General features: G+C 44.6%; 1 protein-coding gene across 4 annotated transcripts in view; it reads right to left on the bottom strand.

Annotated features, from left to right (window-relative positions):
* Nucleotides 1-17,268, bottom strand: part of DIS3L2 (DIS3 like 3'-5' exoribonuclease 2) — a 165,779-nt gene that overhangs the window by 139,292 nt on the left and 9,219 nt on the right. For 2 of the 4 annotated variants that reach the window (XM_052686880.1, XM_052686879.1), the window contains exons 3-5: nucleotides 8,665-8,823; nucleotides 8,219-8,361; nucleotides 3,067-3,120 (exon numbers count right to left, since the gene is read on the bottom strand). In XM_052686880.1, the coding sequence (XP_052542840.1) occupies nucleotides 3,067-3,120; nucleotides 8,219-8,361; nucleotides 8,665-8,823 (356 nt within the window). Of the gene's footprint in view, nucleotides 1-3,066; nucleotides 3,121-8,218; nucleotides 8,362-8,664; nucleotides 8,824-9,411; nucleotides 9,633-10,466; nucleotides 10,583-17,268 lie in introns of those variants that run through there. The other 2 variants (XM_052686881.1, XM_052686882.1) reach the window with 2 other exon arrangements.

Raw genomic sequence — 17,268 nt, 5'->3', positions numbered from 1 at the left:
AAGCTCTCCAAGTATATTGTCTGCAAACTCTGCTCAGTTCCTCCGCAATTACTCTTAGGAATGGGTAGAGAGCTCTCCGCAGCCACAGCTCTCCACGTATTAAGCTCCCAGTTGAAGCACCGCAAAAGCTGTTGTTCAGGTCACGTTTACAAAGCAGTCTCTGCAAAGTGCCCTGCACAGAGCTGCCTGCTGCTGTCCTGCAGGAGGTGGGAAAGCAGGGCCAAGGGACCAGCGAGGCAGCCTGTGGAGGTGGCCTGGACAGAGGCTGGGGATGCAGTTCCTTTCAATGAAGAAACACGATATATCCCACATTTGGCACAACCGATGTTAGAACAAATTCAGAAAGAAATGGGGACTACAGAAGCCAACTGTACATTGCTGTACAGAAGCAAGCATGAGTATCATCTGCTGAAGCAGACGTGTTAGGACATCTTTTCTCAATACTCTTTGTTAACATCCTTGCACAAGAGCTTCTACTAATTGCAGACACTACAATCATGCACCCCAGACACGTTTGGCATTCTGCTAATCTAGATTTGGAGCAGAAGATTTTCTTAATGGGGTGAATAAAGACAAAGTTTTCTGAAGATGCCAACGCAGATGTTTTGGTTTTAAGGTATTGCCAATTTTGTCCCTATTTTTGTCTAATTAGCTATAGCACTCTTGCTGCTTTCATTTCTATCCTCTCACAATTTGGTATATGAAGAATATAAATTCTTCATATACCATGAACACACGAAGGCAACAAACAATGTGAGCATTTAGTTTCAAGGTGAGCAGTGAGCAGACTTTTCCAACAGAGAGCTATCCTGTCATTTTGAAGTAGACACACACAGAAAAGAGGATGAGCTTCTTTAGAGCAAAACTTCATTGTCTTTCAATGAAAAGACTGCCTCACAGAAGTTAAACTCTCACTCACGTTAGTGGCTTCTCAGATACGCGCTCCCGAATCTCAAGTGCTCGAGTAAATCCAATCAGAACTACCAGCACCATCAGCCTCCAAGAAAAACTTTTTATAACCTGAAAACACGAGGCCTTAATATCACATAAATATCTTACTCTGCTTAGATACCAAAACAATGAAACGACAGAACCCTGCCGTGATGCGAAACCAAGGCTGTCCTCCAAGAGACCAAATTACTCTTAGAAAGAAAAGCAGCAGCAGCAGCTCAACAGCTGCGTGAAAGCTGCCTCCCATGACAAGATGCAGAAAAATTGCAGAGCCTCTTGGACCAACATAATTCAAATTGGAAGCTGTCCTTTTCAAAAAGCCAGATTTTTTACACATGGTCTTTTTCCTCATTCCTCCCCACCCTCTGCCTTCTGCCCAACCTCCTCACCTAAATCCACCACTTCATCAGAGTCATTTATTAAAGAAAATGCCCTTTTTTTTTTTTTTGGTCTGTGCACGCAGCTGCTCTGTGCTGTGAGACACAGGCTGGCATTCAGGACAATTTGTTTATTCTGCACTTTTCTCCTGTCTTCCTTCTCCCCAAGGCTTTTAAGAGAAAGGCTCTGGGTCTTGCAACAAAGAGACAGACAGACAGAACATGCACAGCAAGAAACACGCTGGGACTTCTGGTGTTAAAAGGTGAACAGCTGTTGCATTTGAACATCCATTGGCATTTGAAGCTGTAGCCAAGTGAGAGCTGCAAGCAGAGGGGCTGGTGCCCTAGCCAGCAGCAGAGGACATGGGGTGATTCTTCACAGCTGTAGCTCTTGCAGCATCTGGTATAGACGGGAAGCCCTGCAGAACACTGAGGCTGCAAACCCTCCTGCTACCCTCAGTGAGGAATACAGTTACATGAAAGAGAAGTTCTTAAAGCATCTGTCAGAGCAAGAATAGTCCCACACCAGATCCACCTTCACCCAGGTGCTAATTCTGCTTGATACTAAGGAAAAAAATGGTTCTAGGATTCAGCCTCACAGTGGAAAGCAAAGTAGAAAGGTAAATGATATAACCTCAGCTAACCCTCCTTTGCAGAGCAGCAAGCAGCATACTGCACAGGACACCAGGGATGATCAGAGGTAGAGCTTCACATCTCTGTTTGAAACTCACGTCAGTAGCTGGATTTTACATGTAACCTTGTATTTTGTAACTTCCAAGAAGAAAGGAATCACAGTTCCTTTCTCCGTTACAAGTTCAGTGTTACTTTACTGAGGTACCAGAGAGCTATTCCATACTTCTTCCTCTAATTCTTAGCAAGAACCCACTTCATGCACCCTGAGCTTCAACCACGTCAGCCTCCTGCAATACAGAGGGCTGTGAAACATCATCTGCAATGAATAAAGTGAACTGACACTGCACACATTTCAAGGCTTTCAATCCAAGCTTCAACACATCACTGCTGTCAGTAGCAGGGACAAGAGTGTCAGCATTTCACTGCCTATCCCCTACCGCTACAAAACATTTCAATATGAAACTCTCTTACTGATAGTAACATTTTGGCCAAGTCAGACCCAGATAAAAAGCTTTAGCTGTACCATCTGTGAGGTCACCTTCCCAATTGGAAGTACTTTAAATTGCCAGAGCCCCTCTTTTGGGTGCACATAAAGAAAGAAGGGAGAAAAGGCACAAAGCTGTCCCACGTGACAGAAGCACATCCCAAGCCAACCAATATCCAGCTAGTGCAAAAGCGGGCACATGAAAAGGAATCATGCGTATTATTTCTGGAATGATTTTTCAAATTAGCTCATGCAGCAGATCGAGAAAGGAGAGCATATTTGTTTAGGGAAGATTAACTTAAATCAGTGGAAAATCTATAAAACCTCTGTAGCCATGAACCAGGGGTTTACAATTACGCTATGTGGTGGTCCTCAAACCTGAGTTCAGCTGGCTTCTGTGGGACCCAGCAGTATCCCCAGCTTCAGCAGAAGCAAAGTCGGTTGTTCTTTGAAGGATAAAAAAGCAAGATTTGTTTGGGAGTATCTGATTTAAAAGTAAATCCAGATCATGTTCATTTATTCCAGCTCACTCACCTCTGAGTGACCTTTCATACACAGCATAACTCCTACATTAATGCACCTTTACTTATGAACTTCAGAGCATTTTAAAATTACACTTACTGGAGATGGAATGAAGGCTTCATGGTACTTCTTAGGATTTATTCTCAAGGGTCCCTTAAATTAAAAGAAAAAAAAAAAAGGAGACAGAGAAAGATTACGCCTGAATCTTATTAATTTTATATAACATCAGTTAAATTAGAGCTGCGGGTAATATATCTGCTGTGAAACATGAGAGATACATCCAAATTTCCATTATACATTTTAAGTCTTGACAACTTAGCATCCGAGAAATTTCTAGCCAAAAGGAAGCTTCATCATAGGCTTAAGCTGATCTACTGCAGTCTGTCACCGAGGAGATGTTGAATCATTGCTTGTTGCTGCTACTGCATGAACTGTGAATACAAGTCCTCCTGTTTCCTTCACACGTTTCCTGCAGAGCATCCACCAACTTCATTTAAAAAAAAAAAAAATGGACAATTGAAAGAATTTGTTTTGTTCTGCTTTGGAAAAGGAGAGCGTTGGCTTCACTTAATTTGGAGAAGAGAAAGAAGGAAAAGCTGACCTGCTGAGGTGCAACTGTGATTCCATCCCAAGAGGGTCCCAGGATCTGGGGTTCAGGTGGCTGCAGTTAAAGCTGGCAGCACGATTCTTATGGAACCACAGCCCTGTTAATTAGCTATCTGCTTTAACACAGGTGTTTGCCTTGTGCTGAAAAGTTTAAACTTCCTCCATTTGGGTATTTGAAACAAGGCTGGCCAATTTGTTACATGAACAGATTCCATCTGTTTGCACTTCTGTGTTAAGTAATCATAGAACTCTCTCCCAGGGATTGCCTCCTTAAAATTTACTGCACCATATAATTTTTATGTATTCTAAGAAACATTCAGACAAGAGGAAAATAAAGCTGATTACATGAGGAAGTTTTGCTGCCTTGAAAAGGAATTTGCGGATTTATGAAGGTTTTCCATTGTTTTTATTTGTTTGGGTTTGGAAACACTAGCACCATATATCCTATATTCCTCAGGCATTACCTGATTACTTTGCTGTGACATGGTGTTGTGCCTTATAAACCTAATATCAACGAGCACACCAGCCCCACGGCTAGCCAGTGACCAAGGACAACAGAAAGAAAAGCATGGGGATACTTCACAGAACTCTCAAGGGCCTTTTCCCCACTCATATCCCAGAAGCAGCCATCAAAACTAACACACCATCAGCAAAGGAAGCCGCTACAGAGAGAAAGGAAAAAAATAAAAGCGACGATTGCTCCACTCGACGATAATCAAATAATTCTCATACCCAGGATCTGCCCAACAGCACAGAGCAGATGAGGGGGTATCTCGAGTTACTCTGGAGAACCCTGTTGAACAGTGTGGGACAGCTGTCAATCAGGCAGGTGCAGATGCCCATCCTGAGCGTGAAAAATCCCCTTTTGTGCCCACGGCCCAGAAGGCGCCGAAGCGGCGACGTGCGCATGGACAGCCAGCTCAGGCAAACACACAGCAGTGTTACCATGCTTACAGTGCAACGGCTTTCTCTGCATTTTATATGCACTACCTAATTATGATCAGCATTAGAATTCTTACGTCAAGTAGCATTAAAATACTTCGGTTCTTTCCTCAAAGCAAGGAACTCCCAAAATTTATCTTAGAAAGCAGATGGGCCCTATTATCTGTGCCTATGAAAATCCTATTTACAATGTTGTACATTTCACGCTGTGATATCATATCTGGAACCAGTCTCTCTCCCCATCTGCAATGAACAACTGTTCTCATATGTGTATTAGGGGGTGAGGATCTGGCTGCAGAGTCTCATGATGTCACACGAATGTTGTATTATTTTACAATACCTCACAAATAATAGCTGCTATATTTATCAGTATTATTATGGCAGTAGAGCCTTTGTTTTGAGAAGGAAGATAGAGGTTTGGCGGAAGGTTTCTAAAACACTTTCTGACAATTTAAGTCAGCTTTGCACAGACCAGCCAAAAAAAGTTCCTAACTTTATTAAACTCCTCCAGCAAGATACAAAAAAGTTAGCATTTCTCAAGTTCTTCAGCTAGAACCAGACAGACAATACTCAGATGGTACTTCAAGGATCTCAAGTCTAGCAGCTTGCAACAGTTACAACACCTACAGCTCACTTGGTCCATACATGTCAAACTAAAGGTCGGGATTCAAGTGCCTGCCTGCTACCAAGCCACCTTCGAGAAGACAGCCCATGAAAAGCAGGGGATCCCCAGCCTTCATACACACAAAGCAACAGCTCTCCAAATTAAAACACCCTCCGGTGGCAAAGCAAGCTGAGTGCCTTTGTGCTGCGAGCTCTCGCTCCGCCTGACCCCAGCAGCCCTGCAGGGAGGGTCTGGGAGACGCTGGAGGCGTGGGGCAGACGTGAGGTTCTGGCTGGCGCTTCATCAGATGACCACGGTCCTTTGGGTCAACGCTGCTTAACACGTAACCTGACTTCATCTGTTGTGTATGGCCAACACCATCCGGTTACGTAACCGTGTAGAAGTTATTCAATCTTGTTTGCCTTCAGCCTCTGATTCCAATCAACCTGATACGTTTGGTGTTTGCTCACTGCAGACAGCTTTATGGGTGTGGAAGCGGGAAGCGTGCACTCTCAAGCACCTGCACTCGGATCCTTTATCTTGTGGAAGGACACTTCTGCACCCGTCCCTTGATTAAATGAATCCAGGAATCCTGCAGGGCACAATTCTCCATGCTACTTACTGAAAACTGAATTATATCAGATACAGTACCAGAAGTCATTAAGGCTATTGCTACTGGCAGACATCAACGCCCATCAAGATACACTTTTGTCCTTCCTGATCTAGGACTGCTTAATCTTCATTGCACTCGTGTTTCATCTAAGAGATCTCCCACATCTGCCAGTAGTTTGTGCTTTCAGGCATATTTAGTTGCCCTGCTCCATTACCAGAGTCCAGCAGCATCCTTGGAGTTCATAGCAGGGTCTCTCCTTCCTACTAGATCTTGTGTTTTCCTGCCACCCACATCCGGCATTCCCCTACACCATCTTGGCACTCTCTCACTCAGAGCCATGTTTCTGACCAGCTAGCAATCAAGTTTCAATCTGAAAGAGGAGAGACTTAGACTGGATATAAGGAAAAAGATTTTTACACTATGAGTGGCGAGGCACTGGCACAGGTTGCCCAGAGAGGCGATGGGCACCCCATCCCTAGAGACACCTAGGGTCAGGTTGGACCTCTGAGCACCTGATGGAGCTGTAGGTGTCCCTGTTCAGCGTAAGGAGTTGGATCAGATGGCCTTTAAGGATCCCTTCCAACTGAAATGATTCTAAGTTTGCTCAGGACCACGAGGTTCAGACTGGTATGCATCTTCTCCTCTTCTGCAAGTTCTTACTGAGCATCTTTGCAGACCAAATTTGCATTGAGGGATTAACACAACATATTTGTTGACTGTGTCTCTTGCCACTATACAGAGCAGTGCTTAATATTATTTCGTTCACTGAATTTCAGGATCTCACCTATTCCTCCTTGAAGGCAGCAATGAATGCTCTTGATGAGATGAGGATGAATGAGTCAAAAATGAGAGACGCTGAGTTGAAATGCTCATGATCTGACACTCAGCCTTAAGTGATTAAATCCAGATTGTACAGCCTGAGCTGTTTCCCTGAGACATGAGACTGGGTGAAAGGAAAACAGCTACAGCCTAAGAAAGCGTATGTGACTCTTTCAGTCACATAGCACATGACCCAGAGTAGACACTACGCACTCACAAGAACGAAGGACTGTTTTGCCAGATAGCATGTAATCACAGGCCTTCTGAGACTTGGCATTTTCGTGGAATTCTCAGGTACTGGCCATAGTCTGATGTGCCTCATCTGCAGCTGCAGCTGACCTCACCAGGAGTCTACACACTCTGCACTTAACGCTATCAGACAAAAAGGTAGGTGATGCCAACAGCAGCTTTGATGTATTGATGAAAATATCACAACCTTAACCAGCATTACAACAGCAACGCACCAGTGGGCGTCTGGGTAAACGATGCCTCAGTGTGAGTGACTGGAATGCCCTCACTGACTTCCACCTGCCTCTTCCTCAGCCAGGCTGACCTCACTGGGATGCTGGGTGTGTCCTCTGCATCACACCACAATGAGGACTGCATTACAGCTGCTACTGTATGACATTCTCCACTTCTGCATCTCAGCAAACCTCAGTCCTGCTTGCTTTCACGTAAAACTCCTTCCACAATCCAGTTACCCACACACATGGCAGGTCCACCCTACATCATGCCAGATACTGGAAGAACTGATGCCCAAATCTGCCCAAATTACAGCTCCAAATCTGCTGCTGCAAATGGAAGCACAAAGTTCAACCTTGGATTGATGGGCATAGAATCTGTAAAATGAGAACATGCTACCTGTTCAGGGCAAATAATTACAAACACACAGGCAGCTGATTTTCTGTACTGTCCTGGGTTCTTGTGCTCAATCTAATATCTGTGCCTTACTTCACTAAGCCATGCTGTCATCGGAGGTTGGGCCAGCCCTATGTCCTTAAGGGAGCACAAAGAAAATCATGCAAGTAACTCAAGTTTCAGCACTGCTAGCTGGCTGCTTGATATTAATTTCAAGTTTACAGCACTTTACTGTAATGCCTCCATAGGCACAGCCCTATGACACTTCAGGGACCACATCATTACCTGCATCTCTCCTGTGGTGGTTTTTTTTTTTTTTTTTTATGGGAAGGAGACTTCTGGGAAGAGTTCACAGAGACAAATTAAAAGGAGATGAGTACAGCTGGATGAGAAGGCACTTGCACCTCATTGGTGAGAACTAACATCTGTCTTTACAAAGAATTTTAGCAAGAAGCATCTTGCTAAGGGCATTCCTTTTCACTTACACTGACTAAGAAAGAGGCTGCCAGCACCTGCTGTGTTTCTGATTATCACTAGTAAAAGTAATTAAGACTCCACAAAAGTCACAATTATGGCTAGCAGACCATGCAACCCTGCAATTCGTGATTGTGGATCAGGAATTTTACAGTCAAACCAAAAACTGTACTGTAGCTGGATGTAAAAAGTTTCATTCCATTTCTAAAATGTCCAGAGAAAGCATTTACAAGGCATACATCAATGCCTTGCCAAGCAATTAACTGATACTGACTTCTAACAACTGCCCATGATTTCCACAGATTTAGCACAACAGCATTCTATGTTCCAGGCACCTGAATAAGCTCTCTCCTTTTCAGTCCTGCTGAAACATCTTCCTTTGACATGTAGGCTTCAAATATACTCTTCTTCTTCCCTCGAGCAGGCTTATTTCGATTCTTTCTGTCACCAGATGTTGGGACAGCAGCATAGGGTCCTCCTGCAAACAGAAATTAATAAATGTTATCTTGCCCACCCAATTTGTCTGTGTATCTATGTAACAGCAGCTCTACAGATGCTCTGTACTGGAAGTTGAACTTTCAGGAAGGATTAGCCTAGAAATACTGGCACCCACCTTCAGAGCACTGAAAATCCTGGATTGATCATATTTTACAAATAATTAACGGCTTTTACAGCTCATTTTAGAGTTAAGAGCATTCATCCCAGCCCATCTTTTAATAGCACTTAGCACATGCTTCAAGGCAGCTTATTCCTGAAGCGTGTACACGCTCTGCTTTAATACCTCTGGGAGTTCCCAGTTGTCTAGGATTTATTCTGCTGTCTGAATTGCTCATTGTTTCTGTCTGCGATTCAGAAAGTTGTCTCTTCCTATCGAAGTTCTGGGGAGCTCTCGCGGATTCCGAATTGTTTCTGGTCCTCGCAAACCCTCTCTTTTCTGCACCTGAAATCAAACACAAGTTTGAAATAGCGATGGGGGGGGAGGGGAGGGTGAGGAAAGACCTCAGTGCCAGCTCATGGTCCTGGTGAAGCTCATGGTCTGCAGCGCCTCAATACCAGTCACAACTGTGAGTCATGCCCTTTATCCAAAAGAAATGATGTCTTCATTAGCTCATTTGTAATCTGTTGGCTCTTCGTGCCTCTTAATCCACCACTAACTTACTTTAGCATAAACGGAACTCTGGAAATTACGATCCTAAAGTTGGATACAACCCTTCCAAAATCCTGGGAAATTCATTAGAGCATATGAAATGTGAAATTGTTAAGCAGCTTCCAAAGCCCCTACCTCCACCCCAGTAAGCCCCCAGATAAATAGTGAGAAAATGTAACTTCTCTGCAACTTGCATTTAAAGTAAAGTAGTTCAGGGACAAAGAAAAAGAATCACAACAACCCACCTTGGACTAATGAACTTTTTTTGCTACCAGAGGCAGCACAGTACACAATGGCACTGCCAAGAAATGCCAAGGCTCCAAACGCCCAGCCTGCTCAGAATAGGTCACGATCATACAAAAATATTCTGCAAAGACTCACCCCTTCCTTCCCTGCCATCACCTCAGACCCTTCCCTACAGCCAGGAGAGCAAGCAGCAGCTTCCAAAGCGTATGCCAACGCTGTTCCACGGATCAGCACATTGGAATGCAACCCAGCGCCGTGCAGCTGCCCTCTTGGCCCTCCACCTGGATACTGAACATGTCATCACAGCTTTGCCTTCCAGCCCCTCCTGGCTACGCTCCCTGGGTCCAAGCTTGTACCTGCAAGTCAGAAAATGTGCAATGCCAACTTATTTGCTATGGGGCTGTCCAAGTTACAAGGTAATTAAAAAAAAAAATACAATATCCTTCACAAACTAAATTGGAAATTGCTTTATGGAATTAAACTTAAGCAGTGGCAAGAAAGGGAGGAGTCTGAGGGAAGCTTCAGCTGCAAAACAACAAGCACAACTGCAGACTGAGATTTCCACAGATGCAGGGGAGGCAGTGCTACCTGTACAGACCCAATTACAAGGAACTAAAATTACCTGATTTGCAAATGCCCTAAGGGTCAAAAGATTAAGTTTGATAGCAAGACACTTAAAATATGGGCTAGAGAACTGAGCAGCAAAGCATTCGAACTGGCAGCACCGCTGGTCCCGGAGAAGCTGTTCAGGCACTTCCAAGAAGGAATTTTACCTGGATTGCAACAAGAGAAATGGGGTCTTAAGAAAGCTATTTAAGAAGAGAGGTGCGAGGCTGTTCACCAGAGAGGTCATGCCATCTGCCTTGCTGCAGGTTCTTAAAAATAGGTGCGACAGATGTCTGTCAGAGCTGCTCCAGGAGTAGTTTTTTCCTTGAGGTAGTGCAATGGGTTACATGAGCTCCTGAGGTCCTCTAAAGCCCTCGTTTCTATGGCAGCAAGTCACAGAAAATACTACAATGAATTAAAGAGCTTGGGACAAAAAGGAGGCTAGATCTCAACATGTAATTAAGCTGGGGAAAAAAAAAGCAGAAAATCAAAATGCAGCAAAAAGAGCACAACTGTCTGTAAGTCTGGAAGCGAGGTGAGAGCCAGAATCGGCCATGGTGGAGCAGAGCTGCCCCAGCACTCACCACGGCTGTTACATCAGCAAGTCCTGGGCCACAACTGCCCAAATTCATGCACAGCAACAGCAGCAGACGAGAAGCACCTTCCATGCAAGGCAGATACCAGAGGCACTCACACACTCCCAACACTCGAGTCTTTGGTTCGCTCTCCAGCAGTCTTTTTCATCTGCTCAGACTTGGACACAAATTCAGAGAAACAATTTACTCAAATGAACAAAGTGTGCTTCAACGTAGCTGGCTTGCAAGCCAGTCTGCACACAGACACTTTGGATAAATGTCTGACTGTGTTGACCTTGACATTTCTGGCTAAACAAAACCACTGCTGTTACAAAGCCACAGACAACTGTCACAATTAGCGCTCAACTGGAACGTGCCTGATTCTGCATGAGTGTAATTTCTTGAGTTTCTCTTTTTAAGGGAAAGAGAAAACCACAGGTTGCCATCTGTTTCAGCTACACTCAGCATTTGCCTCTTTTACACACCTGTCCCTCAAAACTTCTGGAAGACAGAAACATTTCCCATAAGCTTTCCTGCTGCCTTGGTTGATGAGCATTAATACTCTAATGGACAAACAGTCAATATCCTATAAAGCAAACCACAACCTGCAAAACTCTATAGCTAGCATGGGGAATATTCAGAATACCCCAGATTGCAGATATAACTGCAATCACAGAATTAATTAAACTATACCAACAGCAGGTGTGGCAAGAGTTTTCATTTTCCTGTGTTGCTACAGACGCATGATTTGTAAGATTAAATCTAGGATAAGGAGCAACATGCAGATGTCACACAAAGTATAATGCATTCTAGGCATTCAAATACTCAGTGACTTAATAAATAAAATAAAATAAACCTGCAGCAGAAGGGAGACTGAAGTGCAGTGGGGAAAAAAAAAATAATCAAACAGATTCCCAGAATAATTGATCTGCCTTACAGTACGAAAGGAGGTTAGATGTTTTAAATCAGCTTATTTCAACATAATTCACAGAAAACCAACATAGTTTATGTTTGGAAAAGTCCTGCATTTCATTAAATTTGTATCTATTAGTCTGTTGATCAACTAGATGGACAACTAAATCAACAAATATGGTCAACTAATCATGAACTTAGCAAGGCCAAAGTCTCTGATTTTTATAGTAAAATTTGCATATTGGATAATATAAGAAAGGACCAAGATCCTAAATTTGACTGACTAAAAATAAAACATTTTCAGTTTGCATGCTAACACGTGACAAGCTATTTGGCTCCTACCAGCAGAGAAGGGCCGTACCTCTTACTGAATTGTCATCAGCACACGTGTGACTCCTTGGACACCACGGAGTTATAGAATGGCTCAGGTTGGAAGGGACCTCCAAGATCATCTCATTCCAACCCCCTGCCATGGGCTGGGTTGCCAACCACTCAGGCACCAGTCCAGGCTGACCCAGGCCCCGTTCAGCCCAGCCCTGAACACCTCTCTGCTCCCTCTCCTGCCAAAGGACATTTACCAGATCACTTGGCACTTCAGCCTCCAGCTGAGCTTCCAGCTGTGTCCCCATCTGTGTGGTTTGTACCTACCCCAGCTCCCCTGATGCAGGCAGAACCACAACAACTGGCTCCTACCTGGGCACCGTAGCTCCAGGGATCTCACACCACTGACAGCCACCCCAACACAGCTCCTTTTTCTCAAAAGAACTGAAAGGAACTATAACCTTATGAACTTTTTTCAACACTAAGTACTTCCTTCTACTAATTACCATTATCAGCCCACAACCGGGCATCAGGCCTTCTGCTGGCTCTGCTATTGCTAAAGGGATTTTTCCCAGTGCTTCCCAGCATTAGATCACAATCTAGATGTGCAAAGGAATCTGTCAAATACCACTGCTTATCCAGTTAGCGTAAGCGTGAAGAGAAACAGAAGCACATCCCCAGAACTGATAAAGCGCAATAGAACAATTTGTTATCAGCTAACGAGACACTCTCAACACATGCTTACCAAATATTTGCCCCTATTCCTACCACCTTTCACTTTATTGCTGACACATTTCAATGACCTAAGCCAATTTCCTCCAAACCTTCCAAGAGGTTCCCTGACATTCAGTTCCTCACGACAGCCCAGCTATGCACTCACTACACCACCGAGGATACACCCATGGACCAGAAGGCACGGCAGCTACCAGCCCGTGAACGACCCATCCCAAGGGAACAATTGTCAGCTGAAGGGATGCGGTTTCTGGCTGGTAGCTCCAGCTAGGCACACAGCTAATGTTGATGTGGTTGTACCAGGCAACTGGCTCATTTGTTTCTCCAAAGTCAAATAAACTCTTCTAACAGAAGCATACTTTGCCAGCAGAAGCTGTGTTAACATCAGGCAGGTTTTGCTAGGATCCCCATGTCTTCCCCTCTCGTGGTGTAAAATAGGCGATGCACTGCCTATTTGATACGTTCTGCTGTTCGGGAGCTTCTGAAAATTTCATCTCAAAATTCAAAAGCTGAAACGCTTGTTATATTGTTTTTAATTCCTAATGCACCAGTGACATTCAGTATGTGCCATAATACAAAAGTGACTAACAAGAACTCTAAGCACTTCAATGACTACTCTAATATGTAGGATCAAGTTACTGCACACAGGCAAAAACAACAAACGCCAGCAAAGCCGTCTCAAATACAAGCAATGACAATAAAAAGCTGGTCATAGACAGGTCACAAGTAACTAGCTATTTATGTTTTCAAAAATATTTGGTGGATTTAAGAGATTAAATGTCCCACTAATGGTAACAGCCAAGTACTTTTTCTGTTCTATTTTGTTTTAGAAGGAAAAACACAGACAGCTGTTGGTGTAGCTGTTCAGAGAAAGAGTTCTGTACCAAGAAGAAAAAGGATACTCCTTGGAAGATAGCTCAAGCAGAATCTTGTGCTCGTGGCTCAGGAACACAAGCAGGACCAAATCCCATCTCCCATGCTGCCCGTGAGCTCAGCTCCATGGCAGCCTGTGCTGGGAGCTCCAGCAGGAATCCCCTGAGTTCAAAACTCAGGGCCGCAAAACAGAAACGTCTCAAATGCATTTTACGGTATCTCAGAGCAAACAGGTTAAACAAAGTAGATGGCCTGAGATTAAGGACAAAGCAGTCGAGAGAAATAAGGATGTCACAGGAAAGAATTCATTAGAAATTTAGGAATGGAAAGGCAAGACATAGAGATATGTTATCAGTTCATTGAGGCTTCACTGCTGCAGAGATAAGTCTGGCAGGCAGTACTTCAGATGTTCAACCCGTGGTCTAAGAAAAAGTCTGAGAGCACGTTCTCCTTATCACAAGAAAATAAAAAAGATTCTTTTCTGATGAAACAAACTCAAATAATCCCTAACTGAAGGTTCTGCCACAGCCCTGTGCTGTACCACAACCCCCAAAATCCAGGAATGCACCGCAGAGCTACAGGCTGTAGAATCATAAAACCATTTGAGTTGGGAGGCACCCTTAACGGCCATCTGGTCCAACTCCCTGCACTGAACGGGGGCACCTACAGCTCCATCAGGTGCTCAGAGACCCATCCAACCTGACCTTGGGTGTCTCCAGGGATGAGGCATCTGCCACCACCCCAGGCAACCCCTGTCAGTGCCTCATTACCCTTACCATAAAAAACCTTTCCTACAATGTGACTGTAGGACCTGATCAGAAAAAATTAAGGATGCAGGTGATTTCAAATTATCTTAACAATTTAAAAGTAGGGCAAATTTCCAGGAAGAGGAGCATCATGGCAGAAGTGGAAGAGGAGGGTGACATCACAGCACTCTAGGGATTTAGGCAGATAGCAGATTGCATAATTAAGTTTAAAGTTAATTAAACAGTCATTTAAAGAGGAGAAACAACGCAGACCTACACTTCAATGCGTGGACTCAAAAAAACGAAAATTATACGCAAATATCCTGAACTGAGAGGAAAGTGTATTGAAATTCAGCTCCAGGTCTAGCTCCCATGCCCACCAAGTTCCCTTAATTGACCGGTTAGGATGGGCCATCAGGGCCCAGCACGGCATAAACCCAAGCTGTAACTTTGCATAGCCTAGATAAAACAAAGCAAGACAAAGCAGCATATAAAGCAAGTCTTCCCACCACTTAAACATGATCTTAGAAGCAATTCAAAGCAATCGGTTCCTCTAGCGAACACAACTGTGTTTGCACACTGGGCTGCGAGCTGGCTGGGAGTCATCTGTGCACCCAGGAGAAAATCTAGAGAACTCCTGTCCAGCATCTCTGGAAAGGATGACTCCAAACACTTTTGGCAGAAAGCGTCAAAATCTGCACATAAAAGGTTTAATACCCAAGAGTGACTCCCAGGACGGGGAAATACACAGTCATGGCTCGTGAGCAAGTTTGTAGGGTCACCAGCTGCTTCTGTGCCCCTACAGTTGGCTCCCAGAATTCAGTCACTGGAGTATGTCATTGAGGAAACATCCCCAATAAGAGATGGAGGCAGTAAGTGAGTGATGCGGCATGTCCATGGATACACAGATAGTAAAGAGCAGAGACAGAAGCACATTCCCAGACCCACACCCAGCTCAGCACAGAGCTGTGGGAAGCTCATGTGGCCACTCCTTTTCTACTTTATTCTGTGTATTCTCAGTTAAAACTGTTGTGTTGCATGTCCTTAGATTTGAATATGGATCTAGGAAAAATGAAAAGGTTCCACTGACTTTGGCTTCCTGAAAGTGCCTATGTTTCAGGAAAAAGAAAAAAAAACAAAATGGACTCTTTCTGTTGAGGAAAACAGTGCTGTGGAAATTGCTCCCAAACACTAAGATCACGTGCCTGCAACAGCATGCGTCCTCTGCAAAACACTTCCGATACATCCTCATGCCTGCAAGACTTTGCCTTCAGTAGGCAGTAATCACAGTTTTATTCAATTCCTCAGCAAGGATTGTATTGTAGGAAAACTATAGAAGCACAAGAGCCAAAGATACCATTCCAGGCTCTGAACTAGGGGTTGGTGATGAAACTCATTTAGTAGCAATAGGCTAAAAGTTTATCAAAATAGTTACTGTGCTCCAGCTGCGTGCAGAAGCACAGCAGCGTTGTCAGGGAGGGGATGCAGCTCCGCTGGTTTTCAGGACTCTCTGTGAACCTGCTCCACCCTGCTCATGACCTCCTAAGCACCTACTCCGCCTGATGACTGCGCTCCTCCACTCCCCCAGGCCACCCCTCCTATCCCAGGATGTGGGTCAGGGCTGCTTCCCTGACCTCTATCCTTTCCTTTGCCCAAATTATCTTTCGCCAAACCTCTTATCCAGCAGCCCTGATTGTGAACAGGCTTGTTCAACACTTCAAGAGAAATACTTAGAAAACATTATGCGGTTAAAGTTCTCTTTGATTTCTCTGGGATTCAAGCAAGTCGCTTGGAGATCAGAGGAAGTCAAGAGGCTTTGAAAGGCACCTGACAGGAGATGCTAACACACTAGGTGATAACAGCTGAAGAAATGAAAGAACTGCTTCTAGATTCAGACATATCTTGAGGTTACCCTTTGTGCTGCAGAATAAGACAATCTGCTGAAGAACTATTGCCCATACTGCCCATTCAACCTAGTAGGTACACATCATGTAGTCCTTAGTGCTGTGGTGGAAAAAGTACCTTAAAAACACATGAATGAAACAAAACACACTACTGCTGCCAGCTTTTATCCGTAGAAAGCCAGAAGTAGTCCCAAGGCATGACCTGCCCCATACATCTGTGGGCTGCAGCTCACAGATGCGTTGACAATGCACTGACATTTTCCATCAGCGCCTTGGAAGTTTTTGCTCTTGTCACTGAAAACATTATTTTTACTCAGTGGATCCCAACATTTTCTTTTCCATCCTGCCCCAGTCAAGCGCTCTCAGCAGCTTGGATTTCCCCACAAGAGGGAGTTGGGGCCGTGAGTTCCGAAGGACGTGGAACCAGGTTTTGGGGGCCTGAGGAGGGAAGCGGCCTCCAGCACCAGGGACAGGGCCAAGAGCAGAGGTTGGGGCACCGGGCACCAGCAGACAGCAAGCAGAGGAATCATCTGGTGTTGGTTCTACCTTGGTACTCGAGGCAAAGGTGACATTGCAGAGACTATCTGAGCAGCAGAGGTGATGGGGGTGTGGGGCTGGATGACCTCACGGAGAGCAAAGGACAGAGGGCTTTCTGAAATTCACTCCTGTTTGAGCCACAGCTTGCTTTGTGTGTACAGAATTTGTTCAAGGTTCTCAGATATGCTAGTAACAGCACACATACCACAAGCTTTGGTAAAACTGTTCCAGCGGTCATTTACCCTCACTGCTAAATTGCACTTTATTTCAAGCCCGGATTTGTTTAGCCTCAAATGCATTATATCATAATCCGCTCAACTGAGTAGCCTATTATGGAACATCTGTTCCCCATGTAGGCAATTTATGAGAGCTCCCTTCCCCCCAGCATCTCTTTGATAAGTAAAGCAGGGTTCCTCACATCATTCACTCACGCTCCCAGCGTTTTAATCTTCCTCGCAGCCCTCCTATGGGCATCCATCAATTCATCACCATCCTCCCCAAACAGAGGGCATCACTGCAGGATACAACACTCCAGAAGCTGCTGCTGCTGCACCAAAGACACACGCAGCCCATACTCCATCTTGCAATTCCCATACTCATACATTACCCTTTGGGTCACATTTCACAGGAGGGAGATGTTCAGCTGATTAATCCATCAAAAACTCCAAACTTTTTTCCAAGCTGTTGCTTCCCAAGCTGCGCTCCCTGCGCTGCTCCATGGAGGCCCAGTAAATGGCTTTTGTTTTGCCTGATCCCAGTCCACCAAGTGATGCAGACGGCTGCCAG

This window comes from Tympanuchus pallidicinctus, unplaced genomic scaffold (assembly GCF_026119805.1).
Source record: "Tympanuchus pallidicinctus isolate F22 unplaced genomic scaffold, pur_lepc_1.0 scaffold22, whole genome shotgun sequence".
NCBI lineage: Eukaryota > Metazoa > Chordata > Aves > Galliformes > Phasianidae > Tympanuchus > Tympanuchus pallidicinctus.
The sequence above is the reverse complement of the archived record's forward strand: the minus strand, read 5'-3'. Positions and strand labels throughout refer to the sequence as shown.